The sequence below is a fragment of the Camelus ferus genome, chromosome 11 (assembly GCF_009834535.1).
Source record: "Camelus ferus isolate YT-003-E chromosome 11, BCGSAC_Cfer_1.0, whole genome shotgun sequence".
Lineage (NCBI taxonomy): Eukaryota > Metazoa > Chordata > Mammalia > Artiodactyla > Camelidae > Camelus > Camelus ferus.
Window position 1 is genome coordinate 25,238,124 of NC_045706.1, and position 26,642 is coordinate 25,264,765.

The 26,642-nt window shown below is 54.7% G+C and overlaps 4 protein-coding genes across 11 annotated transcripts in view; 1 reads left to right on the top strand and 3 right to left on the bottom strand.

Annotated features, from left to right (window-relative positions):
• Window positions 1-3,232, bottom strand: part of LZTS2 (leucine zipper tumor suppressor 2) — a 10,434-nt gene extending 7,202 nt beyond the window's left edge. For 2 of the 4 annotated variants that reach the window (XM_032491076.1, XM_032491079.1), the window contains exon 1: window positions 110-265. The gene's annotated coding sequence lies outside the window, so the exon portion shown is untranslated. Of the gene's footprint in view, window positions 1-109; window positions 266-858; window positions 1,451-2,854 lie in introns of those variants that run through there. The other 2 variants (XM_032491077.1, XM_032491078.1) reach the window with 2 other exon arrangements.
• Window positions 3,233-5,327: 2,095 nt separating this feature from the next.
• On the bottom strand, window positions 5,328-10,415 carry TWNK (twinkle mtDNA helicase). Of its 2 annotated transcripts, none has more exons than XM_006182929.3 (5): window positions 8,616-10,415; window positions 8,187-8,427; window positions 7,947-8,054; window positions 7,495-7,636; window positions 5,328-6,565 (listed from the first exon to the last, which is right to left on the bottom strand). In XM_006182929.3, the coding sequence occupies exons 1-5, from the start codon at window positions 9,856-9,858 to the stop codon at window positions 6,245-6,247; spliced, it is 2,055 nt and encodes a 684-aa protein (XP_006182991.1). In that variant the 5' UTR covers window positions 9,859-10,415; the 3' UTR covers window positions 5,328-6,244. The 2 variants fall into 2 exon arrangements, with proteins under 2 accessions (XP_006182991.1, XP_032346975.1); XM_032491084.1 differs by having other exon boundaries at window positions 8,187-8,365; window positions 8,616-8,746.
• Window positions 10,416-10,479: 64 nt separating this feature from the next.
• MRPL43 (mitochondrial ribosomal protein L43) lies at window positions 10,480-11,744 on the top strand. The gene is made up of 3 exons (XM_014557800.2): window positions 10,480-10,699; window positions 10,790-10,896; window positions 11,012-11,744. The coding sequence occupies exons 1-3, from the start codon at window positions 10,569-10,571 to the stop codon at window positions 11,251-11,253; spliced, it is 480 nt and encodes a 159-aa protein (XP_014413286.2). The 5' UTR covers window positions 10,480-10,568; the 3' UTR covers window positions 11,254-11,744.
• A 493-nt stretch (window positions 11,745-12,237) lies between these two features.
• Window positions 12,238-25,645, bottom strand: SEMA4G (semaphorin 4G). Of its 4 annotated transcripts, none has more exons than XM_032491083.1 (16): window positions 25,537-25,645; window positions 22,085-22,563; window positions 21,842-21,990; window positions 21,501-21,563; window positions 18,835-18,933; window positions 18,624-18,717; window positions 18,358-18,471; window positions 18,015-18,184; window positions 17,762-17,931; window positions 17,356-17,500; window positions 17,004-17,226; window positions 16,482-16,597; window positions 16,183-16,343; window positions 15,911-15,975; window positions 14,018-14,521; window positions 12,238-13,333 (listed from the first exon to the last, which is right to left on the bottom strand). In XM_032491083.1, exons 2-16 carry the CDS (start codon window positions 22,206-22,208, stop codon window positions 13,275-13,277), a joined length of 2,256 nt encoding a protein of 751 aa, XP_032346974.1. In that variant the 5' UTR covers window positions 22,209-22,563; window positions 25,537-25,645; the 3' UTR covers window positions 12,238-13,274. The 4 variants fall into 4 exon arrangements, 3 of the variants coding, with proteins under 3 accessions (XP_032346974.1, XP_032346973.1, XP_032346972.1); XM_032491082.1 differs by having other exon boundaries at window positions 12,238-13,337; XR_004323828.1 differs by having other exon boundaries at window positions 13,195-13,337; window positions 13,466-14,521.
• Between the last annotated feature and the right edge of the window lie 997 nt (window positions 25,646-26,642).

A 26,642-nucleotide genomic window follows, 5' to 3' on the forward strand; every position in this document is an offset into this window, starting at 1 on the left:
CCCATAAGGTGGGGGCAGCTTTGGAATGCCGCCTTCCCACGGGACCTCCGCCGCGCAGAAGTTGGGGGCGCCCCCAGGTCGCCTCCCAGAGCCGGCCCCCCCCCCTCACCTCCGCCGCGCTGCTCCATGCTCAGCCCCGGGCCGCCCCCAGCGCTCCACAGGCGCGCCGCCCGGCTCCAGCCCGCGCGCGGCCACTCGGAGCGGCCCGGCCCGGCCCGGCCCGGCCCCGCCTCCGCGGCGCCCCCAGCCCGGCCAGGCCCGGCCCCCGCCCGGCCAGAGTGGGCGGTGCAGCGCGGGGGAGGGTCCGAAGGGCGACCCCGCCCCCGGGGCGCCGACACGCGCAGGCACCCCGCGTCACGCGTGTCCGGCGGGGTATACGCAAGGGCTGCGCTGTGCGACTCGGGATCCTTCCTTCCGAGGAGTAGTGGCTGTGTGTCTGGGGGCTCGGTCGGCTCAGGACTAGGCGGCAGCGGCAGGTCACCCTCTACCCTTACCCGGGCCCCGGGGCCAGCGGCAGCTGGTCATTGTTCGAGCACAAAGAGCCCGGCGCCGCAGCGGCCGCCCTTCCCCCTTCGCTCCTCTAGTCGATGCCTGCCCCCCTCCTCCCAGACAAACTCCCCGACTCCCCGGCTTCGGAGTCCAGAGGTGGAGGCCGCGGGTCGGCTGCCCCCTCCTCACTCTGGGCCTCGCGCCCCAGCACAAGTCGGGGGCCGAGATTTGGTGGGTGCCTGCCCCACCCGCAACGGGTTGGAGGCACGGTTGGATTTGCGGAAGTGGCGCCACCTGGCGGCCCATTCGGAGAACACACCCAGCCACCCTCAACCTTGGAGGCCCCTACCCAATTCCCCAGCACTGTACCTTTCCCCAGAGAGCCCAGGCCTTCCCCGAGCGCGGCTTTATGCTCCCCAGTCTTCCCTTCGAGTCATTTGCTAAGAGAGGTCATTGCTTGGAGAGAAGTACTCCCTGGGCCCCCCAAAAATCACTGGGGTGAGCTGTTCCAAACCTACAGGCCTAACCTACAGTTTGGCTTACAGCCGGCAACATTCCACCGTCTTCTCAAGGTCACAGATATTCTCACCTTCTTGCAAACAACACAGTCTTAACACCCACATGACTTTTCCCACATTCAGTCTCACACAGCCACGATCACACAGTCTCGTCCATCATAAGGTTTCACGTCCGTTCTTTCCAAAATCTCTCAGGCCAACTCACGCACAGAGACATGCTCGGTGTCACACGCCTGGTTGTGCACAGGCTTCCACAGCTCACAGTTCTTCGTACCCAGTCACAATAGTCTCCTAAGCATCTTTCACACACTGACAATCTTACTCAGTCACAGAGACAACTTACACATACACCTCGTATTTCACAAACATCTATCACACAGACTTCCCTGTAGGGGTCTCTGTGACCCAGTCAGGTCAGCTGATGCCTGCACCCCTGGGCAAGGACAGCCTCCTGCCCCCTAACCCCGCCCCCCAGGGCCAAGGCCTGCCAGAACTCCTCTGCCCCAGGAAGGAGCATCCCCCCCTTCCAGGCCACAGCCCTGGCTGGCTCTCAGCTCTATTTTTAGCTCTATGGAAAGGGTTGTTTTTCTTTCTTTTTCCCTGGAAAGGGAAACATAGCCCAGCCACCCTCAGGGTCACCCTAGATCCTCTGCCTCACAAGAACAGACTGAGCCCCTCCCCTTGTAGAGACCCCCTCTTCTGTCCTTGCCCGGATCCTAGCCTCCTGGGGCACCAGGAGCCTCCTCCCCTTTCTGGCAGCCTGCCCAGAAGCTCAGGCAGCAGCTGGACTCAGCGTGTGTGTAGGGGTAGGGGGGTGGGGCAGGGAGGGAGGCCGAGGGCCACTGCCCACTCCTTCGTTCCCTGGGGGGAGGGGGGCCGTCCTCCCTTCTACCAGAGGGAGATAGGCCCACTCTGGGATTGAGGGGATATGTACTCTCATGCGTTCTCTGGGGAAGGGGGCATGAGTGGGCTTTCTGCTACACTGGGGGGAGGAGCAAGGAGGGATGGTAGTAGGAAGGGGACTAACCCGCTCTCCCGCAGCTGCTCCCTAGGCTGGAGGTACTGGTCTGGGGCTGCTGTACACTACCATCCAGAATAGCGCCCCACTCGGATAGCTTCAGGGATGGGGGCACCATATTCGGAAGAAGGAAGGCGAGAAGCCCAGGTAACCCCACCCCAGCCCACGTCTCTCGTCCTCCTGCGCTACCCCGACTCCAGGGGGCGTTGTGTTCTCATTCCTGGGAGAGGGCTGATCACCTCGAGGCGGAGAATGGAATACAGCCCGGCGAGATACCTTGCAAACTCGCCTGGTACCGGGGAGGGAGGTTCCCATCCTGAGGCCGGGGTGGGGGCAGCACACCCTGCTAGCCTGCGTAGCGATCACGTGCTCGGTGCCTGTTTACGTCTTAGTCTTCACCTGCCGGAGGCCAGGAAGCAGGAACCTCCGGAGGTGTCCCACCCGGCCCGCCCCCGTCAGCGGTCACTGGGCGGCCCTATTCGGCCACCCCCATCAATCAAGTACGCGACAGCAGCGAGCCCTGCCCGCTGGGGGTCGCGCGGGCCAGTGGTGCTGCTCCACGGACTGCAGGCGTAACTCACTCCTCTCCTGAGTGCACGTGTGTTCATGTGTCTCAAGTGCGCGCGTGGGTCTGCGTGCACGCGTAGGTGGGCCCGTCAGTGTGAGTTTCCGTGTAGGTTGCCGGGTCAGACTCCTCGCCTGCGCCCCCCAGACTGGGGACCCCTCCTCCTCACCCCAATCCCCAGCTTCTCCAACTGGTAAAGTTCGCTCGGGAGAAGATTCTGAGGGAGGCGAGAGTTCCTACTCTGCGGCCCCACCACTCACTCACCCAGCGCCACCTGCGCCGCTGCTCCAGCTCCCGCCTGGCTCCTGCTCCAGCGCGGGCACTTCCTCGCCGCAGAACCGCCGGCTCCCAAGCCCGCTCGGGGCTGCGGTCTCCCAGCGCCCGCCTGGCCGGCCTTGGCGGAGTGGGGCGGGGCGGGGCGGCTGAGGCCGCGCCCCCGACCCAGTCAGGGGAGTGGTCTGCTCAGCACCCCTTCACCAGCCGACCCAGTACCCAGCCCAGATGTGGCTCGACGGTGGCCCAAGACTGACCCTCTGGCCTCTGACTTCACAGCTTACTGGATTTGGCTTTCGACCTGGGGACAGGGCCAGCGGCACTTGATCGACAGCTGAGCTACCTGGCTGCCCTAACCAAGTAGGCTAGAGGGCTTTACTGCCACCCTCCTCTGCTCTGTAGGGACCCCAACCTGGTCCACTCTCAGCCCACTCCCCAGACACAGGGAAAACCCCTGGGAAGCAGACAAAGAAGGCTCGGGTTTCACCAAAACAGACTCCGCCCTTCCTCACATACACACCTCGAGGTTGGGCTGCCCAAGCAGAACTGGCACCACCCCCACCCAGGAGTAGGTGTCTGCCCAGGTGAGCAGGTCTGCTAGTTTTGGCCCCCCACAGAGTACGGCCAGGCTTCTCTTACACTCATAAAGTTCCACCCACAGGCACAAACAGGAAGTTGGCCTGTATTGCAGGGAGGCACCAAGGGCTCCCTCCCTCCATGGCACCCAAGGCAGCCCGTGGGAGGGCCGACTGTGATGTCTGCAGGTATCTGGGCCATATTTGCAGCCTGAGTACTTGGGCAGCAGGAGTCTAGTGAATTTAGTCCTTTTTCAAATCCATCCCCAGTAAAGGGATGAAGGACCAAAGCTGCCCCCTCACAGCCAAGTGTGACACTGAATCTGAGGACAGGGCTGCAAATCCAGCAGGACCCTGCTCGTCCAGGCTCTTCCTGAGCTCTCGGGGAGATTCTTATCATCCAGCTGGGCACAGGCAGAGTACTGCTCCCAGACCAGGTAATTTGCCTCAATCCACTTTGGCTGGGTACAGAGACAGTGGCTCCCAAGGACCTTACACAGGACCCAGGGATTACTGATTGCTTTTTAGGCTCCAGGAACTTCTGAACATCTTTGGGCTAATTTTGATGTGACTTTAAGACAGGTGTGGAATGGAATGTGTTTGGGTAGGGAGCGGAGCTGGGGGAGCTTTAGTTTCCCTTCCCCCCATCACCTGGTTTGTGCTCTGTGGGGATGTCTGCCAGGAGGGTAGGGCAAGATACGCAAGTGTATATCTACCCTTCTATCCCCAAATTACAGAGCCCTCACAAACCCCACCTAATGGAAATCACTAAAGGATTTCTTGAGAACACACCAGGCATTCTAGGGAGACCAGAATGTGGAACCTATATCCTTTATAGGTAGGATAGACCTGGTGGTGTACATCTGGAAGGCATGGCTGACATTCAGTGTTACAGACCATGGAAGAGGCCTAGACCAGCCAGCGGCTGGGAATGATTACTGCAGGATTAGGAGGCCTGGCTCCAGCCAGTCTGGGAGAGACCCCCAAGAAGGGAGGCCCTGGAGGAGCTCTCCCCTCCCTTCCCCCAGAGAACAGCTTTGCTCCAGAGTCTGTTTCAGGAGACAATTGTAGCCACAGTTCTCACACACAACAGACCAGAGACCCTTCCACAGAGTTTTGGAAGCTCCCTCTTAGATTGACAGGGAGACCTTGGTAAGGTATACCTGCTTCCAGGAAGCAGGAACCACCCCCACCCCCTTACAAAAGGCTTCTCCCAGCCCCCTTAGAGCATCTTGCATTCTCATCACTCTTGCAGGCAAATCTAAAGGGAAACTAGGATTTTAGGATATCAGAGGAAGTGAGATGGGAAAGTATTATTTAGAAATATTCCTGACAGGGTCTCTCGGTAGGTTATTTTACAGTCTACTTCAGGGCTTCTTAAAAATGAACCTCCAGAAATAGCGCACCAGGACTGAGGGGAGAGCAGGGCCTAGGTTGTGCATTTCTAAACAAGAGCCCCAGTTCTGACACACACTAACATAAGAGAAATGCTGAGAGGGTACAAGAGGAGGGAAATGGACAGGGAGGCCAGATAAGAATATGCTGAGCTTGAGTCCACAATGAGAAGCCAGTGAGTGGCTTGTGTCACAGAGGGACAGCTGGTCAGGCAAGGCCTTGGCATGTGGCCCAGTGACCCACACCTCTGCCAGGGATCACATGGATATCCTCAGGGAAGATAGGGATAAAGAGGCACCATCCTGTCTTCCCTAGGCCATGAAGAAGTGTAAGGGGGTGTGTACATGAAGACCCTTTAATGCTCCTGCTTTCTGGGAGCACACAGCTCCGACTACAGGGAAGGGGGGGCATCCAACCCCAATTCAAAGTAAGAAAGTCCAGTAAAGACTGGGGAGACACCTGGTGGACAAACAAGAAAAAGCACAGAAACAAAGGCAATGGAAAAAAAAAATTTTTTTTTTTCAGTAAAACTAGAAAAGGCTCTACAAAAAAGTCATGATTGCATCCACTCCAGCAGTCTAAGGCAGCATACCATGGGACCAGTGTCCAGGTGGCAGGCACTCTGGGCTCCCAGCTTCCTTCCATGACTCTCGCCAAGCTTCCACCTTTGAGGCCCTGGTATCACAAAGGCCAAGCACCCAGACCTAATGGTAGTAAGCACCACCGCAGGCTCAAGAGTGGGGAGTAGAGGAACTTGGTACCTACCATGTCACCCTTGGCTTTGAAAGCCTGGGCTAAAGTTTTGGCAGGAAGTCAGGGGGCCTGACCCCACTGTTTTGAACTCAACCTGCTCATTCAGGGGGTCTGACCCCACTGCTTTGAACTCAACCTGCTTGTTCCTACCTCAGGGCCTCTGTATTTACTTTTCCCTCTGCCTGGATCCCTCTTTCTCCAGATGTTCAAATGGCTCAATCCTAGTTCTTGTGGCCCTAGCTCAAATGTCCTCTGATCAGAGACACTTTTTCAGACCTTAATTTAAACTAGTCTGTAAGCACTATCACATTACTGTCTTTTTCTTTAGAGCATTTTTCACTATCTAAAATTATGTTTCATGTATATATGTTCACTGCTTGTTTTGTCTCCTCTACCAGATTACAGGTTCTGTGGAAGCAGGGACCTCATCTGTCTTGTCAGTGATCTAGAACAAAGTCTGGCACCCAGTGGTTCTCAAATATCTGCTAAATTGAATTCTCTTGCAATGGAACCCTGCTCTAGGCGTGGCCCCTCAGACTGAGAATGGCCCATAGCTCAGGACCACAAGACAGTGGCAGCCCTAGCAGAGGAGTAAGAAAGAGTCTCCACCCCAGCCTGTCCTGCTAGGCTCGTTTTAGTGTCCAGCTCTGCAATGCCTTCACCTTGAAGGCTTGGAGAGGTCTGGCTGGCAGGGGTTGGGGGCCTGGCCTGAGCAGGTCTCAGAGATCTGGGACATAGCCCCCTTTTTGCCAGAAGAGGGCTTTTTGGCCACCAGCCCATTGTCATCCTTGATCTTCTTGAGCCGCGCCTTGCTCTTTGGTGGTATGCAGAAGGTGAGAGAGTTCTTGTTGAATTCAAGTGGGAAGACACCTACGTCTCCATCAAAACGGTTCTTGGACACCTGCAGATACCGTTTGCCTGGCCCGGTTACCAGCTTCCTATCTTGCAGGATCAGAACATTGTCAGCTTCCTGGCTTGCCTGGTGGATAAAGGGCCAAAGGAGGAAGGAGCAATGAGAAGACATATGAGAGCAACACAAAGGAAGGCTGAGGGTGCAGGGAGGAGTAGCAAGAATGCAGGAAGGAAAAAGTACTTCCTTTATCACCAAAGCTCTTTGAACTACTGACCACAAAGCTGAGGCCACTTGAGTCTTTCAGCTGCTTGAAAACCTTGTTGCTGTCCCAGATTTTGTACATGCTCTTCCCTCTGCTGCTAACACTTCTGCTCCACAGCTTATCACCTCACTCAGTCCCAGTTCCTTATCATACGGGTCCCAGTCTAAGTGTCACACTTCATCAGAGAGATCATTCTTGATTCCCGTAAGTAAAGAAGGCACCACCTTCCCACTTCTGTGGAACTTCCCCAGTTCCATGTCTGTTCCATCATGGCACATAGTCTGTGATCCTTGCTCTGTATTCTCTATGCCAGGCCTGGCATGTAACAGGCACTCAGTGTATCACTGGAAGCTCCAGGATCAGGCTGGTCCAGCTGCTCAGAAGGCACTCCCATTTATTTGCTTATTTTGACACCTATTGTCTGCCAAAACCCAACCCAACCTTTATTGACACCTCCTCTAGGAAGTCTCCCCAGATGTCCCTGGCTGACTCAAATGTCTTTTGTCTTTGTTCCCCCAAACACTTACGCCACCTATCATAGCTCTTATCATGCTCAGTTGTAATCACTCTTATTCTTTTCACCAATAGAGGATGTAAGTTCCTGGAGGGCAAGGAGGGCAAAGGACCAATAATTATCAGCCTTTGTATTCCTCATGTCATGGCTCCAGAGGCAGCAGCCTCCTATCTCTTCCAGATGGACACTCAAGAAGATTTAAGGCTCAGTGAGGGCTGTCCATGCTCACAACTGCCTCTTCTACTCTCCATAGTTTGAACTCTTCTAAAGACCACTTACTTTGGCTGAACCAAAAATGGATGCTGTCTGTAGTTCCTTATCATCATCCTCTTTCCGGGGGTGAATGACCAGTGTCACATGGCAGCTACTGTCTGTTGCAAACTTCCGAAAGGCCCCAACGATATAGTCTTGGGCTGCAATCCTGCCCCAACCCCAACAAAGCAAACAGGTTACTAGACACTGAAGGACAAGAACATAGACATACTCTTCATTCGTTCACATCTCCCAACAAACACAACCTTGCTCTACTTCCCTCTACCCAAGGACTCACACTTAGGTCCCTGTCCATACTTCTTACTGCCACATCCCAAACCTCCACAGAGATAGAAATACACAAAGGATGGTATGTGCCTGTCAGGAAATAAGAGTACAGGGTGCATGTCTAGAAGCCAGCTGCCTGAGAAGACATGTATGTTCAAGTGGGTTACAGCTAGACAAGAGGAGGATGTTACCTGTCTGTGGATAGCTGCTCATGACCCATCATAAATTGCAGATTGTCGATGACCACATGACAAATGTCATAAACGTAGACTGCATGTTGCATCGTGTCTATTACAGTCCTGGGAAGAGAAAGGGGCAATGAATTCAAAGTCAATTACAAGTAGTCTCCAGACCATCCCAGTCAGAAAACTGTTGCAGGTCTGTTCTCCTGCCCTCCCATTCTTTAAAAACCCCAGGCCTGGGAAGCTCACCTGATGCTCTGTTGCCCATGGAAAGTCATGAAATAGAGGGGCAGGTCCTCAAAGCGGTCAGCCCACTCATCATATTTGTCCAGTTGCTCTTCCAGCCGCCCCACAGCAAATTGTGTCAGCATGACCCGGGCTAGTCTCACATTGCTGATCTCAAAGCTACCCCACAGCGTGTTCACCCCCTGCGTACACAAATCCAGGGCATACTCGCTGATGAATGTCGTCTTTCCACTGCCTGTTGGCCCTGCATGGGGGGTTGGACACAGACCTGGGTGAGGGAGGAAAGCCCTACCCTTGAAACCAAGACATGTGCAGAGTTTCAAAGTTAGGAGGGGAAGGCTCTTCTTCCGCTTTTACTGTGGCCCAAACCCACATGCTTTAGTCATCTGGTCCTCTGCCCCACCTCTAAGTAGTGATTTCCCAAAGGGTCACCTGTAAAGACTGTCAGTTCGCCCTTCCGATGTCCCTTCAAGAGACGATTGAGGTCTGGGAAGCGGCTCCAGCGAACGCCGGCTGCCTGCTCCACATTTGACAGTTCTCCAAGCACCTCCTCCCGAAGCTGCCGGAAAGACACAATAGACTTGTGCCAGGCGGGCAGGGCAGTACGTAGAATACGGGAAAGGTTTAAACCTTGGTTCACAGCCTCCAGGGGAGAGGGCTGCTGGTCTCCAGGCCGCACCAAGGAGCATCTCTTGGGGTTCAGTTTTCGGGCAAACAACTTGGCAGCTTCCCAGGACCGAAGGTCATCCCCCAGCCAGAGCACGATGCGCCGGAACTGTTCAAGGTAAGGAAGCAAGGCAGGGGGTAAGCAGGCTGTTCCTCGGGGTAGGGCAAGGGTTGGCAGCCCTGTGGACTGGTTCAAGGCCAGGCTGTCCAGCTCACGACTTGTTAGTACCACCTCAACATCTCGACGATTGATCAGTGGTAATCCGAACAGGTTGTGGTAGGAACCAGGCCGGGGAATGGTGGTCTCCACATAGTGCACTCTACCCCCCTGGTCTTCAGCCCCTAGTAGCTTCAGGCCTCGTAATCCCAAACCTCCAGGGGAGAACCAAGGGAAGACAAGGCTGCGAGCAGGCCGCAGATAGCGCACGCTGAAACGCTTGAGTGTGTCGTCTGTCACTTTGGTAAGGCCAAACATCACACGAGCCAGTTGAGCCTCCTCTGGTTCAGGCAGCTCCCAGAGAGGTATTGCTCGGTCCCAGATCCTCCGGACCTCCTCACTGTTCTCAGCTTCTGGGGCCTCACTAAGCAGGACCCCCTCCCTGGCCCCATCACCTCGCCCCTCCACGCTGGCCTGGAAGTCTTCCCAGCTCCCCTCTGCTAGGCTCGTCATGCAGAGGAAGCGGCCTGTGGTCTTGTCAATAAAGAGACTGAAGGAAGTGGTAGCACCAGTCTGGTCCTTGAGTTTCGAAGCCCCTACAAAGGGGCTTGGTGCCCGAAGGCAGCTGTGCCCATCCTGGAAGGGAATCCCATGTGCTCGCAAATATTGGCGTATTTCAGTTGCAGTTACAGGCAACACTGGTACCTCCAAGGCGGGGAGAGCCTCTTTCCTATACCGTCTGCGAGGAGGGCCGGGGGCCAAGTTTCGTGGCAGGCCCCTCCGACTCATCCACGACCCACGCAGGGGCAGCAGGATGCGGAGGGGGCACCCACTTCGGAGAAGGACCCACATTTCTAGTCAAATGGAGGAAGTCACTGCCTGAAATGTCTTATGTGCCCGGTTCGGGTGCCTTCACTAGGTCAGACCCTGGGGATCCTCCAAAAAGCATTCCTCTTCCTCTGAATCCGCTTCAGCCCCTCTACATTGCCGCTTCACATCTATGGCCCAGGACACGAGCCTTTCACATCCGCGACCCTGTGGCCGGTTCCCTACCTCTTAGGTCCTCCACAGCTTTTCCCCCGCCGCTCCCCTCCGCCACCCTCTGCGGCGCCCCTCGTGCCTCGCCGATATAGTTTCTTTAGATCATCTCCTTGCCACTACTGCCCCTCCACGTTGTCATCTTTGCGGCCGCTAGCGTCCTTCTCGTAGTGTCTCTGCTGAGCCCCCTGCTAGAGGCCTGATCCGCTGCTCCTTCCTTCAAGGGAACTCCAAGCGACCGGAGCGCCACTCCGCCGCTCCCGCCGAGCTCCGTGCCCAGAGAGATGCCTGTCGTGCCTCAGCCGCGTGGCCTCTTCAGCCCCGCGTCATCACTCTCAGCCCACCCCTGTCACTGGCAACGTGGGTCACTTGTGCGCGCCACTCGCCGTGACCTCGGAAGCAAAACTGCCGCGGCGCGAGTGTTCCCGGAACCGGAAGCCCCGGGTTAGTCTTTCCCCCATTTCTCCAGGATCGGCTCGGCTCGGCTCGGCTCGGTTCGGCTGGGGTATCTTGGATCTGTGGCCATGACGGCGCGCGGGACCGCTAGCCGCTTCCTGACCAGTGTCCTGCACAATGGGCTGGGTCGCTACGTACAGCAGCTGCAGCGCCTCAGCTTTAGCCTCAGCCGGGACGCGCCCTCTTCCCGCGGCGCCAGGTGAGCCGGGGAAGGGCGCGGGGGTGCGATTCCGGGCCGAGGTCACCCCGGGTCAAGGGTCACCTTGCTCACCCTTCTCGGGTCCTTCAGGGAGTTCGTGGAACATGAGGTGACTGACTTCGCCCGACGGAATCCCGGGGTCGTAATATACGTGAACCCGCAGCCGTGCTGTGTGCCGAGGGTTGTGGCCGAATACCGTGAGTGGGGCCGGACGAGGGCTGGAGGGCGGCATCGGGGGGTGCTTGGCCTGCTCGTCCGCCGCTCATCTGACATCTGATCAGCTTCCTCTTACCCCTACCTCCTTTCGGCCAGTTAACGGGGCTGTGCGCGAGGAGAGCATCCACTGCAAGTCGGTCGAGGAGATCGCTACGTTGGTGCAGAAGCTGGCGGACCAGTCGGGCTTGGATGTGATCCGCATCCGCAAGCCCTTCCACACGGACAGCCCTAGCATCCAGGGCCAGTGGCATCCCTTCACCAACAAATCGACAACATTGGGCGGGCTGCGCCCCAGAGAGGTCCAGGATCCTGCCCCAGGCCAGGTGCAAGTACAGTGAAGAGTTGCCCCACCAACTCCAATCCCAGGCTTTGGACTCGGCCCAGTAGAGGTGATTCTTCCCCAACTGGTTCACGGGATTCCAAGCCCAGGTAGACAGATGGAGCCCACCAAAGGCAAAGTTGATGCCAAAGCTAGTGCTTGGGATAAAGAAGAGCTGCCTGTTTCTTTTTGGTGCCCACTGAGAGGGGCAGTGACTTTGTGAGTCTCCTAATTGTTACCCAGTTGACATCCCTGAAACCTGAGAGTCTTCAAGGATCTTGCTGTGTCTTCTTCTCTGGAATCAGAGTTCTCAGATCACAGTGAGGGTTTTCAGGTTTGACTTCTGAAGAATCTCCTGTGTCCTGTTTCTACAACCATTGACCTAGAGAGAGCTAGCACCTTATACTCTGCTGTGAGCCTGGAACTGGGCTAGGCCATGTGTATCTTTGTGAACGTGTGTCTGCAGATTAGAAAACTGAAGTTAATAAACTTGCCAAGGTCACACTTGAAGTCTTATTTCCAAATACGTGCATATTTTAACTATAACCCCATTTTTTTTTTTATTATACTAAAACCAGAAGCAGAATGAGTAATAACTCTTCAGGATGGTGTATTATCAGTGGCTATGTGATTAATCTAGGCCTGACCCTTGGAGAGAATGTTCTCAGGCCAGCTGATAAATAGGCAGCATTTTCTAGGCTTAACTAAAAAAGGAGGGGGGCAGGGCCAGCGTGAGGAAAAGATTGAGAAGGTAAAAACCTAAAATCCTCTGTATGAATCTTGGACTGTTGTAATTTTGCTTGTCATGCCCTTAGCACCATCAGTAAACAGCGAGAGCCTTTAAGTACTTGCCCAGTGCAGTCAGAATGGAAGCAGAGGATCCTAATTTCCTCTGCAAATGGTTTTGTGGGAAGCAAAGCCAACCCTGCTGCACCTTCACCCTAGGCTCAGAAGCCGGTCCCCTGGGGGAAGGCCAGACTAGACCAAGCAGACCACTCATAGGTGTGGGGAAAGAGGGTATTTATTAACCAACAGTGGGGGGAGGAGCTGAGTCCAGGCTCCCCATTCTGTCACATGCCAGTCCCGCCTTCCTGGGTGGTGAGCGGGGGGCATTCCTAAAGAAGTGTGGCCATCTCACAATAAATACATTCATTGTGGGGTGGAGGTGGGAGAGGTTGGGTGAAGGGCAGTAAAAATCCGTGGGAGTCCACGTTCTCAACTACAAAAATAACAGTCATCCTCACCCAAGGGGAATGTTGGAGCTCAGTCAGGTTTTGATTGTCCCTTATGGGCCTGGAGACTTCAGAGGCCCCTGGACCCTGAAAGTGCCCCGGTGAGGTAGGACAGGGGTGGGAGCCAAGCATCCAAACTCCCAGCCTCTGCCCTTTGCATAGTTCCAAGAACGGGCTTCATGTGCCAGGTGAGACATCAGATCTCTCCTCCCCTTACTCTGGTCTAGGGATAGCAAATGCTTGGTCCCCAGAGGGAGGCTGGCTCATTGAGTGCAGTGTTGGTCACCCGTCCAGAGGAAGTGTCTGTGAGGACAGCTAAACAGGAGAGACTCTCCCTCTGAAATGTTCATGGACCAAACCCAACAGACACAGGTCCGAGGCAGCAAGGGGAGGCTCAGAAGGTGCATGTGAGTGGAAATGTAAGCAAATGTGCATGAGGAAGGGACATGCCTGGAACTCTGTCACTCTTGAGAGTGACCAAGGGGGTGGGAAGGCTGACTCACAAGGGCTGCACATTAAGGGAGAGGAGGGAATGATGCAGTCTTACCTCCCCAGGCTGGCCTGTTCCCAAGCTCTTGCCAAAGAGGTCATCACATGGGGCGGGGACTACGAGAGAGGACTAGATAAGATGGGATGTGGCAATTGGGAGGACACCCAAAGTCCAGAAGAAGGGATGAAACACCAAAATGCACCAGGAGGTGGGGGTGGGAGCCCTGCAGCCCAGCTAATAGACATTCTTCCACGTGTGCATGTGAATGTACGTGTGGCTCTGGTGGCTGGCAAAGGTCTTGTCTGTTTTCAGGACCATTCAGCACATGGGGCCATGCAGAGAGTGGTGACATTGAGGCCATCTGGATCTGCAGAGCCCTGCCTGGGAGAAAGAGGAAGGGTTTGAGCTGATGGATGGGGCAGGAAGATGGCATCCTTTCTTCCCAAGTGCTTAGGTTAAAAGGGATTAGGAGCTGGGTCTGAGTGTGCAGAGCCTGAGGGAGCACCTACCTCTGAGGAGCACCGGTTGGCCTGGGCTGCTCACAGATGGGTCTGTGGAGACTGAGAAGGGGACTTTGGCTGGGCCTGACTCTGGCCAGCCCTACGGGGACATCAAAACGTTGGGAGAAGGGCCTGGAGTTAGGGGGTGAAGGTAGGGTGGCTGCATTGGGGAGGCAGCAGCCCAGCCTGGGGCAGCCAGGCTAGTTTAGAAGAGCATTTGTCCTAGGGGCTGGGCTCAGACAGAGCTCTCATCCAGGTGCTCTACGAGCTGCGTGTGCTTCCTCTTCTCCAGGATGCGGCTGAGCTCCTCTGCGAAGGAGCAAGGCCCTGCCGGCACGCCATTGTTGCTCTGCCTCAGGAGCACGTAGCTGTTGCCATTCATCCTACGTAGCCGGCTGGGCAGTGCTGCCAGCCCATTGGTCAGCTCAGCCGGTGGGGGTGGGGGGGGTGGGGGCGGTGGGGCTGGGGCTCCCTCCCCAGGGATGATCTGGAGGCAGCCACCCTGCAGGCCCCCAGGTGCCTCCCCATCATCGCCCTCATATTCCTCTCCAGGACACTGGCCTGAGACTGTCTGCAGCTGCACAGCAGAGCCCCCTGCCCGGCAGGCTCGACCCAGTGAGTATTTCCGTCGGTGTCCTCTTCTACCTCCCCGAAGACAGGCCACATAGAAGAGGGAGGAAGCGAGGATGAGGCAGAGGCCACCAAGTGCAGCAATGGCTAACACATAGAGCAGCCTCACATCAGGTGCCAGTTGTGCCCCAGGCATTGCAGGGGCTTGTGGAGCTGGGGCAGGAGTGGCTGGCCGCACCGTGAGGCTGTAGGAGGCCAGCAGGGTGCGGAGGCCGTTCTCTTCAGCATAGCAGCCATAGTTGCCACTGTGCCCAGGCTGTGTGTCTGTTACCAGCAGCCCATCCACACCCACACGGTAGCCATCCTGCCCATCGCTCAGGCCCATGCTCCCGTTGAGCAGCCACAAGGCCCGGGCCAGGTTGGACGGCTGGTCACAAGGCAGTAGGACATCATCACCCCGGAGCACAGAACGGGTCTTCAGTGGTGGTGGTGGCCCTAGAGGGAGCGGGAGACAGTAAGAGTGGTCAGTGACTGCCTATCCTGAGAGGGTACTAGAGATGGCAAGCCAGATGGTTCACTGTTACATCCCCAGCACCAAGCACAGAATCTGGAATCACGGTGCTCATGCTCCCACATAAGGTTCACATTGGCCCTTCCCAGCGGTTTCAGTTCCTGCCATCTGCCAGTGATTCCTCATCTCTATCTCCTGCATGGAGCTCTCTTCTGAGCATCAGACTTGAATATCTTCCACATGCTAGGCATCTCCATGTGAGGTCTCTTGGACATGTCACAAGAAGTAAGGCCAAAGCCTCCCTCCCAAACTACACCAGGTCTTTTTCCTGAATTGTCATCACCATGAATGGCACCACCAGCCATTTCCCAGAGACCTTAGAGTTCCCTTTTTCTCTCTCTCCCTCACCTTTGTCTCTAACCCTCACTAAGATTCTGCTTCTAGAATCTATCTCAGACCTGTTCATATCTCTCCTTCCCAACTGCTGGCCCACTCTGGCCCCCATCTAATCTATTCTCCAGGCAGCAGTGGGGTGACCTTTTAAAAACATTAAGGAAATCATGCCACTCCCCTGCCTCAGCACCGTCCCTGCCCATTTCTCCAGTCTCTTCTCTTGTTGCTCAAACACCAAGCTTGCTGTGCCTGCTATTCCCTCTGCTTTGGTATCATCTCCTCCCCATGCCCTCTGCTTGCCCAGTTAAATTGCGGGAGAGAGCACAGCCATGATCCAAAGCACAAACTCCAGTCAGCCTGCTTGGGGTCAGGTTCAAATTCTGACCCTGCTGCTTAATAACTGATTAACTTTGGGCAGTTTACTTATTCTCCCTGTGCCTCAGCGAGGTTGCCCCTCATGGAGATGGTAATAATGGTACCTTTCCAATAGGAATGCTGTGAGAACAAGTGAGATTGTGCATGTAAGTGTTTGGTCAGTGCTTGGCACATGGTAGGTACTCAGTATATATTAACTATAATTATTAACTTTTGCTTTTGCTTCAGATATCAGCTTAGCCATCTGATCTTCCTTGGGAAGTACCTATTATCCTTCAAACCCTTGGCATAGTTGTAATTACTTCTTTTGTAACCAAAACCAGTGAAAATAATAATTTTTTTGTGTGATCATTTGATTGCCTGCTCACACATTTGGCTGTAAGCTCCAGGAATGACATAAAACTTCGTATCTTGAGCCTATTTCCTCCTTTATAATTTTTTGGGGCAACAAATGTTTGTTAAGCATTTACTCTGTGCTAGGTCATCCTCACTGAAAGCACAGACACAGCCATTCAGATACATACATGCACATACAAATGACAAATAATGGTAAAGAGAAAAGGCTATGTGCCGCCAGACCCACACACATCCATGATGTCACTTACCTGTGTCCCTGTCCCTGCCCTCACATCCTCGGTTTCCTCTCTCTATGTCTTGTATCAATGTTGTCCTGGAGACAGAAGATCAGGATTCATGAACAAGGGAACTGGGCTTCAGTTCCCCCAGTGGAAGGGTCAATAAATGGCCTGTTACCAACAACTGGCCCCCATTCTCCATAGCTGGGGTGGCAGGTCTTCCTCCTCCCCTCAGGCCTTGATCCCATGGGTGCATAGGACCCTCACAGCCCCCTATAACCTCCCACCTGCTACCCTGGAACCTGTTTGCTATAGTGGTGATCGCTGTGCAGGTGTGGGTGCTGGGGTCCCAGCCACAGTAGGGATCCCGGGCCAGAATGCAGTCGTAGCAGGAACGGTAGCGGAAGCAGCTGGACAGTGGTAGCTGGATGACTCCACTAGGGGCCCCCACGTAGAGGCTATGCTAGGAGCCAGAGAGGACAGCTGGTTGGCAACACCCTCCTCCCACTTACAGACACACATACATCCAATGCCAGCCTCCCCACTCCTTCCACCTATTCTGGGAAGTCCAGAATATTGAGGGTTAGGAGTCAGGGGCTACCTGCATCCGAGAGATGACCAGATTCTCCACAGACTGGGGCTCCTTGAACACTTGTGTCTCTTCAGTAATGTGCATCCCAGAGCCCAGGACCACAGCTTTGTGGATCCAGCCATCAGCTGGTAGGGGAAGGACAGAAGGTCAGACTCCGACAGTGGAATCTACTCTCAGCTCCCTGCAATAGCCTGAAGGGAGCAGCTTGGAGTCATGTGGTCAGAGACAAGGATTCAGCCAATAGCTGTGGGCCCTCAGGACACTGGGAACTCCCACCTGGTCATGGCAAGAATGATTGGATTCAGAAGCATTAGTGACCAGGGTCAGACGTCATTGTGGTTGGTGACAGGAATCAGTAGTCACCAAGAGCTAGTGGTCACTGGGGGCCAGTAGTGAGTGTTCATTGAAGAACTGACATCAGTGATTACCAGGGTTTTGTGATCAAGGGTCATCCAGGGGGCTAGAGGTCAATAGGGATCAAGGACTCAGGTCAGCAGTCACCAGAGGGCTCAGGCCAGGGATCAGAAGCACCTGTGCCCAGAAAGAGCAGATCATAGGTGGGTCCAGCAGGCGTGGTGACAGGTGTCCCTGTGAGGTGCGTGTAGCGCACGCTGCGCTTGAGCAGCAAGGGCCGTCCACGTGTGGGCACCACGGGCCGAGCCATCAGTGGGTGCAACTTCACGAAGTCCAGGACCAGGGATGGCAAGTCTTGGGATGAGTTGTAGCCTCGACTGCGCAATGAATCTGTAATGCACTGTGGTGGGAGATGGGGTTGGTGAATCTCAGGACTCTACCACCTGCCCATCCTCCCCACAAGGTTAGACCCTTCTGCCTCTCTCAGGGGTCCTGCTACTCAGCAGTGACTCCAGGCCTGGGAACTCACCGAGCCAGGCCGGGGCTCTGGCACGCCTCCCTCGTAGCGGCCCCAGCGCCGGACACCATCCTGGTACTCCATGTAGGGGCCTGCAAAGACAGCCTGCATCTCGGCCAGGTCGTAGCGGCAGATGGCTGAGGCCTCCAGGGTCTTCCTAGGGATGGGATGTAGAGGAGGGGCTGAGCCACACTAAGTGGAGCCTTCCCCCTGCCTGGCCTGGAGCCCACTGTTACCCTGACCAACCCCAGCTCCAGGCCCATAGGGCCTCTCCTGAGGGTCAGCAGGCCACTGGATGTGCCTGAAATTCTGTCTGCAGCCAGGCTCCCCATGATGGGTCCTATCTCATCCTCATTGACCTCTGCTCCAGCCCTTATGTTGTCCCCGTTCCTTGCCTCCCCACTGTCCCTGCACTGACCACTGTGTGGTCAACGTGAAGGCCGCATAGAAGTGCGTGCGGGCTGAGGTGTCCGCTTCCAGGCTGCAGACACCACGTAGTGTCTCATACTGTGGAATGTGGCAGATGAGACGCGCCTTTAAGAAGGAGGTCCACTTCTTCTGTAGGATCTTCTTCCCTCCCAGGTCTCCCTGGGAAGGTAGGGGCGTGGCATCAAGGGCCAGGGTCAGAGGTTCAGCCTCTACACCCTTGCCCTGACCTCAGTCCTGCTCACCTTGCACACACGGGCCACGCGGGCAACGCGGTGGCTGCCGCGGCTCTGAGCAAAGCTGCCGGAACCCTCCTCAGCAGCACGCTCCGTGAAGAAGTAGTAAACCTTGTCATCATCACCCACTGCACTGGCCTTGCTCTCCCGCACCAGGACAGAGAACACAAACTCAGCATCTGTGGGTCAGGCAGTACAGGTGGTTTCTGAGATAGGCTGGGCGTCTCCACCCACCGCTCTCACTCAACAACGCACAGGAATAAACAGGCTCTCCTGGGGGTTTGGGGATGGCAGTAGAGATGAAGAAGTAGTCTCCTGTCCCCCTGATCATCCTTTGCATTGTCCTGCTAACCATTGAGCCAGTGCATCGGTGCCTCCTCAGTCCTCAGGGAATGTGGGTGGCGGCTCCGTCGGATGTCAGGAATGCTACGGAATTCGTACCGCGTGGCTGTGTAGAGGCCTCCATCTGAGGCAGGGACATACCAGGCATGAGAGACATGTCACGTACAACCAGACACATAACACACATGGGTGGCAAGTCCTAGCAATGAGATCCATGTCCCACAAACAGCATGCTTATGGATGAGGGGCCTGGGTCGGGGAGGAGGGCATGCTCACCAATGATGAGACCTGTGAAGCCACGAGCTGGGTCATAAGGACACTTCTCCTTCCCTTCCTCGAAGCTGGTTGGCAAGGTGAAGGTCTCAGCATCCTGGGGGAAGGAAGGGCCAGAAGTCAGTGATCCTGAGGACAGGCAGGGGTTGTTGCCCAAGGTCAGACCAGTCTGCAGTCAGGGACCAGCAAGCAGGGCAGGGGCAGGCAGACTCACAATGACTGCACATAGAGGCTGGAAGGCATGAGTCCCGCACGCGTAGAGGTGGGTGGCATTGAGCCACTGCAGGAATCGCACATGGTTGAAGCACTCCGTCTGTGGCATAGGTAGGGGAGGGCTGTGAGCCCTGGGTCTCCTTAGAGACCTCTTCCATTAGATCAGCTTTGTAGTCTGGCTCTTGCCCCTACCCACAGGACAAATAGTTCTTCCCAAGATCCTTGTGGGCATTTTCACTGCCTAGAACACAGACTGTTCCCTGGAACTCACTGTCCTTTGGCCTCCCAATGGCATGACCCCTCTTCTCTCCACTATCTCCTGGATTATCTGACACGCTTGGCTGGATTCTCCTGCATCTTCTGTTGTCCCCTGCACCAGCAGTTCCGGCGGCTCCAAGGGCTCTCACTGCTCTAAGATGCTTCTCTCTCACATCTCCTTCTCAGCAATGTCCCCCAGTCATGGAGCTCCCATACCTGCTTTGGGCTGGCATTACCAAACCCACCCCCAGCTTCCAGCTATCTTTCTACCTGATATCCCACAGACATGTCAAACTCATGTTGTCAGAAACCAAGCTCATCCCCTCCTTCCTAACCTGCGTCTTCCCTCTTAAACCTGTTCGTCCAGTCATTCCCACCTCACTTCATCTGTCCATCCTGTACTCAGTCCAGAAACCAGGCGTCATCTTTGCTGCTTCCCATTCCCTCACCCCTACATTCAGTCTCTGTCATGATTAAGCCTTTGTCCTACATGTCTTATGACTTGGTCCACTCCCCCTCCATTACTGCCACCCTAGCCCAAATTACCACCATCATCTCTTCCCTGGACAACTACAGCGACCACCTGACAGCTCTTCCAGCCCTCCGCCAGTCTTTACAAAAACTACTTATTTATTCAGTGAGTGAGGAATACAGGCACACAGTGTAAAATTCAAAAGGAACAAAGGGATATGTTGTAAATAGTCTCCCTTTTATCCTTGTTGCCTTCAAAGGAGACTGCTGTTACCATTGTCTGGAGTTTCCTTTCAGAGAGATTCTACCAGTCAGCACCCTCTTGCAACCTACTTTCCAAGGCATATTTTAAAAATATAAACCAGACCATGTCACCGCTGTATTTAAAAACCCTTCAGTGGCTCACCAGAGTCCTGAACATAGGGTTCCATATGCTCCAGGCCTGCATGATAGGGCCCTGCCCCTTCCTCTGGCCTCATTCACCCTATTCCAGCCACACTGGTCTCTGCCCATCAAATGCCCTAAGCTGCCGCCCTCTTGACTTCTTTGCCTTGTTAACGAGTCCTCCTCCTGCCTGTTACCCAGGGTTTGAGTCCATGCTGGCCTGTTTTTCTCATCCCATTCCCTCACCAGGTGTAGAACTTTGGCATCCATCTCTCTTCTCCACCAGCCTGCTCAGGTCTCCCTCCTCTGACTTACATGATGCCCCCAACCTCCCCACTGCCTTCCTCGCCTCCATACTCATTCTATTTTAACCCATCCAGTGCCTGAGACCATGAAAATATTCTTGTAGTAATGTTTCCCCAAGATGTTTACATTTAAAAAAGGGGGAGCTGGGGTGGGGGTGAATTCTGTGGTCAAATAAGTAGGAAACCATGGGTGAAACCTACCTTTACTCCTCAAAGCTTGAAGGGTGTTGCTGTGCACTGGAGCACTGAGCATGTAGAATTTCCCAAACTTATCTAACCATTAAGTACCTCTTTTGAAAATTAATGCTCTTCAGAACATGCTTTGGGAAATGTTCTCCTAAAGCCTTGCTACCCAAGTGTGGTCCAGGACCGGCAGTGTCAGACTCATCTGGGAGCTTGTTAGAACTGCAGAATCTCAGGCCCTTCCCCAGACCTACTGCATTAGCATCTGCACTTAGAATATACCCAGGTGATTCACATGCACATTAAGGTTTGAGGGTCTCTAAAGTATCAAATGGTGAGGGTGCCCACTGTCACAGAATAAAATCCAACCACCCAGCTGTTTACAGCCCTCCACAAACTGGGCTCCATCTGCCTTACCAGCCCCATTTTCTACCCATGTTGTACCAAGAGGCAGCCTTTGATGGAATCTCCTGGAGATGCTTCTTTAAATGCAGCTGCCCCAGCACCACCACAAACCCACTGAATCGGAATTCCCAGGCTGGTAGACCTTGGGAATATGTTTTTCAAAAGCTCTCCGGATGGATCTGTTACATAGCCAGACATAGGACCCCTGTAGACACCCTGTTCTTTAGTCAGAAAGGGCTGACACTTTGCTAACATCCCTCCACTGAATACTGGGTCCATGACCTATTTCCTTGACCAGAGCTTCATTTTTCTCAACAGTAAAATGGAGGATTATACTATTTCATAGGGTTATTTTAGAATTAGGTGAGCTAATAGCTAAGTCAGCACTTTCTAGAGATTACTTATTGTTATCGTGATTATTTGGGAGCTCAGAGGAGATGAAAATGCTATCGCAGACCAAGCTAATAGATCACCAGATGTTTGGATTAGAAGTCCTGCTCCCAGGGCCTGCCACTCCAGTGGCACTTACACTTACAGTGGTTACTGTGGTTGCTGCAAATGACTGGCAGATCTGTGCCTCTCCAACTGTGTCTCCACTAACCCTGATATCCCCAACTGAGGAGGAAGAGGAAAGGAGCAGGGGACAGGGTAGACCACATACCTGGTTGTTTTTCCCTTTTTGATGACATTTGCTTTGCATCTCTGGAGAGGCCTCCCAGCGGATCTGGAGGAGGGGGAAGGGAATGGGCTGATGCATTGAGAATACCTTTGCCTTTCCCCATTATCTGTGGGACTAGGTGATCGGACCCTAGGGAACGGGGGAAATTGGGTAGGGGTAGATTTCAGGAGGAGCATTGGATGTATGGGAGACCTGGGTCAGGAAGGGCAGTGCTGTCTGACCAGGGGGCTATGGAAGGCTGACAGGGTTTCCAGGAAGTTGAGGTCCCAGGGAGCTGGATGAAGCTGGAGACCCTCTGGGTAGTCCAGGTTCCAGAGGCTGACCTCTTTGTGAGTCCCATCTCCTATGTTGTGGGCATTGAGAGAGAACAGGGCACCTCGGGCTCCCACCAGCAGCCTTGCTGAGGCCTCCTCCAGCAACAGCGTTGAGTAGTTCTGGGCTTGGCCCTTGAAGTGCCGGGTCCCGGAGAGCTCTGGGGAGAGTAGGAGCTTTGAGCCCAGCTCTGAGGTTGTCTCCCCACCTGCAGCCCTGGCTGCTGATGCTTCTTGAGGTTGGGGGTGTCTAACCTTCGTAGGGGATGGTCATCCGCGGGGTGGCATCTAGTTCTCTAGACGGTCTCCGCAGCGAGGGTCCAGGGACTGCAGTTGCGGTCAGGAAGCTCAGGAGGAGGGGCCAGAGCCTCCCCCACATCTTCCTTGGGAGGCCCAGACCAACAAGACCCCCAAAGGGAGCCAGGGCCAGAGTAAAGGGGATGATGGGAAGAATAGTCACAGGGGTCAAAGTCCAGGGAAGTCACATGGAAGGTCAGGAGTCATGGGGCCAGGGAGGGTCCTGGAATAGGGGAGACATGGAATCACAGGGTTGTGTGGCCATGGAATCCCAGGTAAGTGGTCAAGAGGAGGAATGGATTATACACTGCCTATTGGCATCTAATACAAACTCCACTGGGAGAGGGAGTTGTGGGATCACAGAGGGGTTGTAGGTCACTGATGGGGTCACCCTCCTCTGACAGCAGAGTTAGTCCTGGCTCTCTGAGGTCCGTTTTCTGAAGAAAGAAACAGGAGAAAAACCCTTTGATTTGTGTGTGGGTGGAAGGTAGACAGCATTACCCCAGACTTCAGGTGGTACCAAAGGGAGGAGGTCCAGCATCTACAAAACTCCCACAAGAGAATTGCCTCAGTCATTCTGTTGACTCGCTGCTCTGATGCAGGAAGTTGAGTGGAATTTGCCCACTTTACAATACCTTAGACTCCCTTCAACCCAAAACCGAGGTAACAGCCCTCCTCTGACCGAGTCAGAAGCTTAGCTAGGCCTCCACCTCAGTGGAGCCTTGGTTCTCAGAGAGAATGCTTTCTCCCAGCAATGAGACCCAACTCGGGCAGCAGCTGCCCCTGCTGCCTGCGGGGGTGCCTTGTGCAGGAAAGCCTGGGCAGAGACACTTAATGGGCCTTTGTTTATTTTGTCCAGTTTTCCCTTTGTTCTTTCTTTTTCCTGGCCTGAGAGCTCCCTCTGGAATTTCTCTTTAATTAGATACTCCTCCTCAGCATTCTTCTCCAAGGGGGTGCACATCTCTGCCCTGCCCCTGCGAGTCTGTACTGCACTCTCTGGCTAGGTATCTACACATGCCCCTACCTGCCAACAGGCACTCACAGGCACAGGTGGGGGTATCTGGGCACCCCCTGGCTGCACAGGTATAATGTCTGTGCAGGAGGCTCTAGTGTTCAAGGCCACTTAATTGAGACATAAGCCACATGGAAAAGGTGAACAGTGGGATCCCTGAGTTCTTGGCCACCTCCCTGGCATATCTTGGAGACTACTGCCACACCTAGACCCTCCCTCAAGCCAGCAAGCTGGGGATGGGGTTGGGGTATGTGGCAGGCAGGCCTCCTCTGACCCCTGTAACAGGTTTGATCTCTGAAGCTTCGAAGCTTGGCCGGGCTAGGTGTGGAGGAAGCCTGACTCACCCAATCTCATCAGAGGCCCACAAACAAGGCCAGAGGGGCCATTGGCCTCTTCTCTCCCTTCCAGGTCAAATATTAACTATGTGGCCTTGAGGAGAGGGGAGGGACCAGGAGTTGGCCAGAGGGAGAACAGAAATTTGGAGCATTTTTGCAAGAGGTAAAGGTCACCCCTGTAGTGGGCAGAGCCCAGAGGGGGAGAATGAGGGTATGAGTAGACAGAAGAGGGTCTCTGAACCACAAAAGAAGCATCAGCTTCTGATTTGGGGGTGAAGACAGCAGGATGCCTCAGGTAAACTGCCTGTGCCCCACCTCTTACTGTAGAGGCACACCTGTTTACCTTTGGGGCCTCCTATTTACCCAATGCACAAGTGGAGAGGGGAGCCCTATGGCTAGGAGGGATCAGTCCCTAGGATTGGGCAAGATGAACACACCCCAGGTCAGAGGAACCACTCAGAGTGTGGTGCATGGCACACTTACATAGGTTTGCACAAGAGTCACATATGTCCAAAGTGATGTGCATGCTGATGGTACACACATACATACATATTCATAGGAGGGCTGTGAACACATGTATTTACAGGAGAGTCATGCACACACTCATTCACAGGGAGGTTTGTGCACACATATATTCACCTAAAGGGCCTGCCACATGTGTTCATACATATTCACATGTAAGGTTGTATTCACATGCCCATTCATTTAGTAGGTCACCCAGCCTCAAGGGTTAACATGGAGGGTAATAAACCGACACATGTGTATATGAAGGATTGTACACCTATTCACAGGAGGGTCTTGCACATACACACATACGTGTAGGGACATGCACACAAACCCACTGATACACTGGGTCAGGCACTGTCATGTTCACAGAAGGATCAAGTACATGTGTATGCGCACAGTTCTCAAATACACAATAACATCTACACAGAGACAAGCATATGTACATAAAGGGTCTAGTTTTCACTGCAGGCTTGGAGGCTGCCAGTGTCCACTGAGGGTAAGATGCAGAGCAGAACCCTGCCTCCTTTTCCAAAGTCCCAATTCTAAGGCCAGAATCCAAGTATGTGTTTGTGAGTGTGTGTTTGTGTGTGTGTGTGTGTGTAGTGATAGGGGAGGCTTCTGACCTCGGATGCTCAGATTGAATGGATGTATGGGTCAAGGCCGCTCTGCTAGGGAAGGAGGGGCTACTTAACCCAGGTAGGAGGAGGCCCCTAGTTTTAGCAAAGTAAAGATGGAATGGAACATGTAACTTGGCCCTCCTCTACTTCCATGAATACTGCAATTCTAGACATGGGAGTTGGGATGTAGCTCTCAGCCCCCACTTAACCTGTTGGGAGGGAGTGCGGGGCTAAATGGGGGGGTAGTGATGCCACCCCTCTCCCCCATTGGCAAAGAGGTTTCAAGGTCTCTAGTCCACATCTCACACTCCACCCTCAGTTCCACAGCTTGGGTTCCTCCCCAGGGCCAGCCCCCTGAACTCTAACCACCTGCCCATTATTAGATGTTAGGGCAGAGGGAACTGAGGAGGGGAGACAGCCCTCAAACAGGATCCGTGTAGGATCAGCAGATTCTCGACCTTCATTCCAGATGTCCACCTGCCTAGTGTGGGCGGTTTCTCCCTCCACCCAGTAGGGTGGCGATCCCCCCTGGCCTGAGAACCCCTCCCCCACTATCCTCTCCCTCCACCATCCTGGACAGTCCGCGGTTCTCTTCCTCGCCTCAGGTCTAACCTCAGCCTCTACTGCTGCAGACCGAGGACAAGCTCTCCTTCGATCTTGCCGGACGCTGGGAGACGTGACCCAGATCCTAGGGAACACTGTTCGCCACGCGGGCCCCCGCCCCATGCCAGTTCCTGACTCTGCGGCGGCAGTTCTGCGCCCAGCGCGGCCCGAGGCCTGGCCCGCGCCCCTCTAGAGCCTTTATGCGGGGCCAGGGGACTTGGTGGTGAGAAAGGCCTGACCCAGCTTGGAGGGTATAATAGACGTGGAGAAGGCCTGGCGTGGCCCCCGCCCCCAGGCCCAGGCCCTGCCACTGCCCGCACTCCACGCCTTTCTCACCTTTGCGCTCAGATCCCCGGCCATAGAGACAGCGATGCGCGGATCCGCGGCCCCACAGCACCACAGCACCAGCTGCGGGAAGAAGGGGCCGCGGCCGGAGGCGGGGCGGGGGTGGAGGCGGAGTTGGGGGTGGGGCGGGGGCCTGGGGGCGGAGCCGGAGAGAGAGGACAGGGTGTGGGGCGGGGGAAGGATGCTCTCTGCTTTCGCGCCCCCACCCTACACAGTAGGTTAAGGCTCACACAGCCCTGAAGCGTTTGGCGTGCCCCGCCCCCAAGGGCCATGGCCAGGGTATCGCCCCCTAGTGGTGGCCTCACCACCCTGTGCGCCCTTGAAGGGCTTATCTCACTTTCCCTTCTCTCAACCCTAGGACCCCCTTGGATCTGCCTACTCTTGGGGATGTGCATACCTGTCCTCTGGGGGCTTAACTCTCCAAGGGCCCTTTGGCCCGTCCTCTAACCTGGACCTCACTTCTTGCACTCCTGCCACCTCTTTCTGCCCTCTGCCTAGGGTAGAGGGCCAGAGTAGATGGACACCAAGCATTGAGGCAGCACTCAACACAGAACTGCGTCTTGATTCCTAGCTCAAGGGTTCCCAGCCACCTGGTCATTCAGCTTGAGGTCTGAAGGGTTGAAGGGGGTCAGGCTTGGAAGGATGGAGTAACAACTTGACGAGAAGTGCACGCAGAAGATGCTGTTTTTCTGGATAAATAAGCCACAACTATTTATAGCTGTCCACTCAACAAATCTCAGACATAACTGGGGTTCACCTCTTCAGGGACTGGGTCACTCAGACATCTGCCTCCCTTCCAGCTCACCTTGAAAATGATTCTTACTCTGATCTTCCAGTGGCTCCTCCTAGGCAAATATCCTGTCCTTCCTAGACTTAATCACCTTACCCAGCAGCAATCTAGGAAGCCTCCTCAGAATGAACTCAACACCTTTAACTCAACTAGGGTAGTCCTCCCATGTGATTTGACCCTGCAATTTCCCCTCAACTCAGGTCATAATTTCCACTGCGTGTTAAATCCTCCTCTAGGGTTTGAATCAAACCCAATCTCCAGCAGTGACCTGGCCTCATCCTCCCTGTCTCATCCATGACAGTATTGA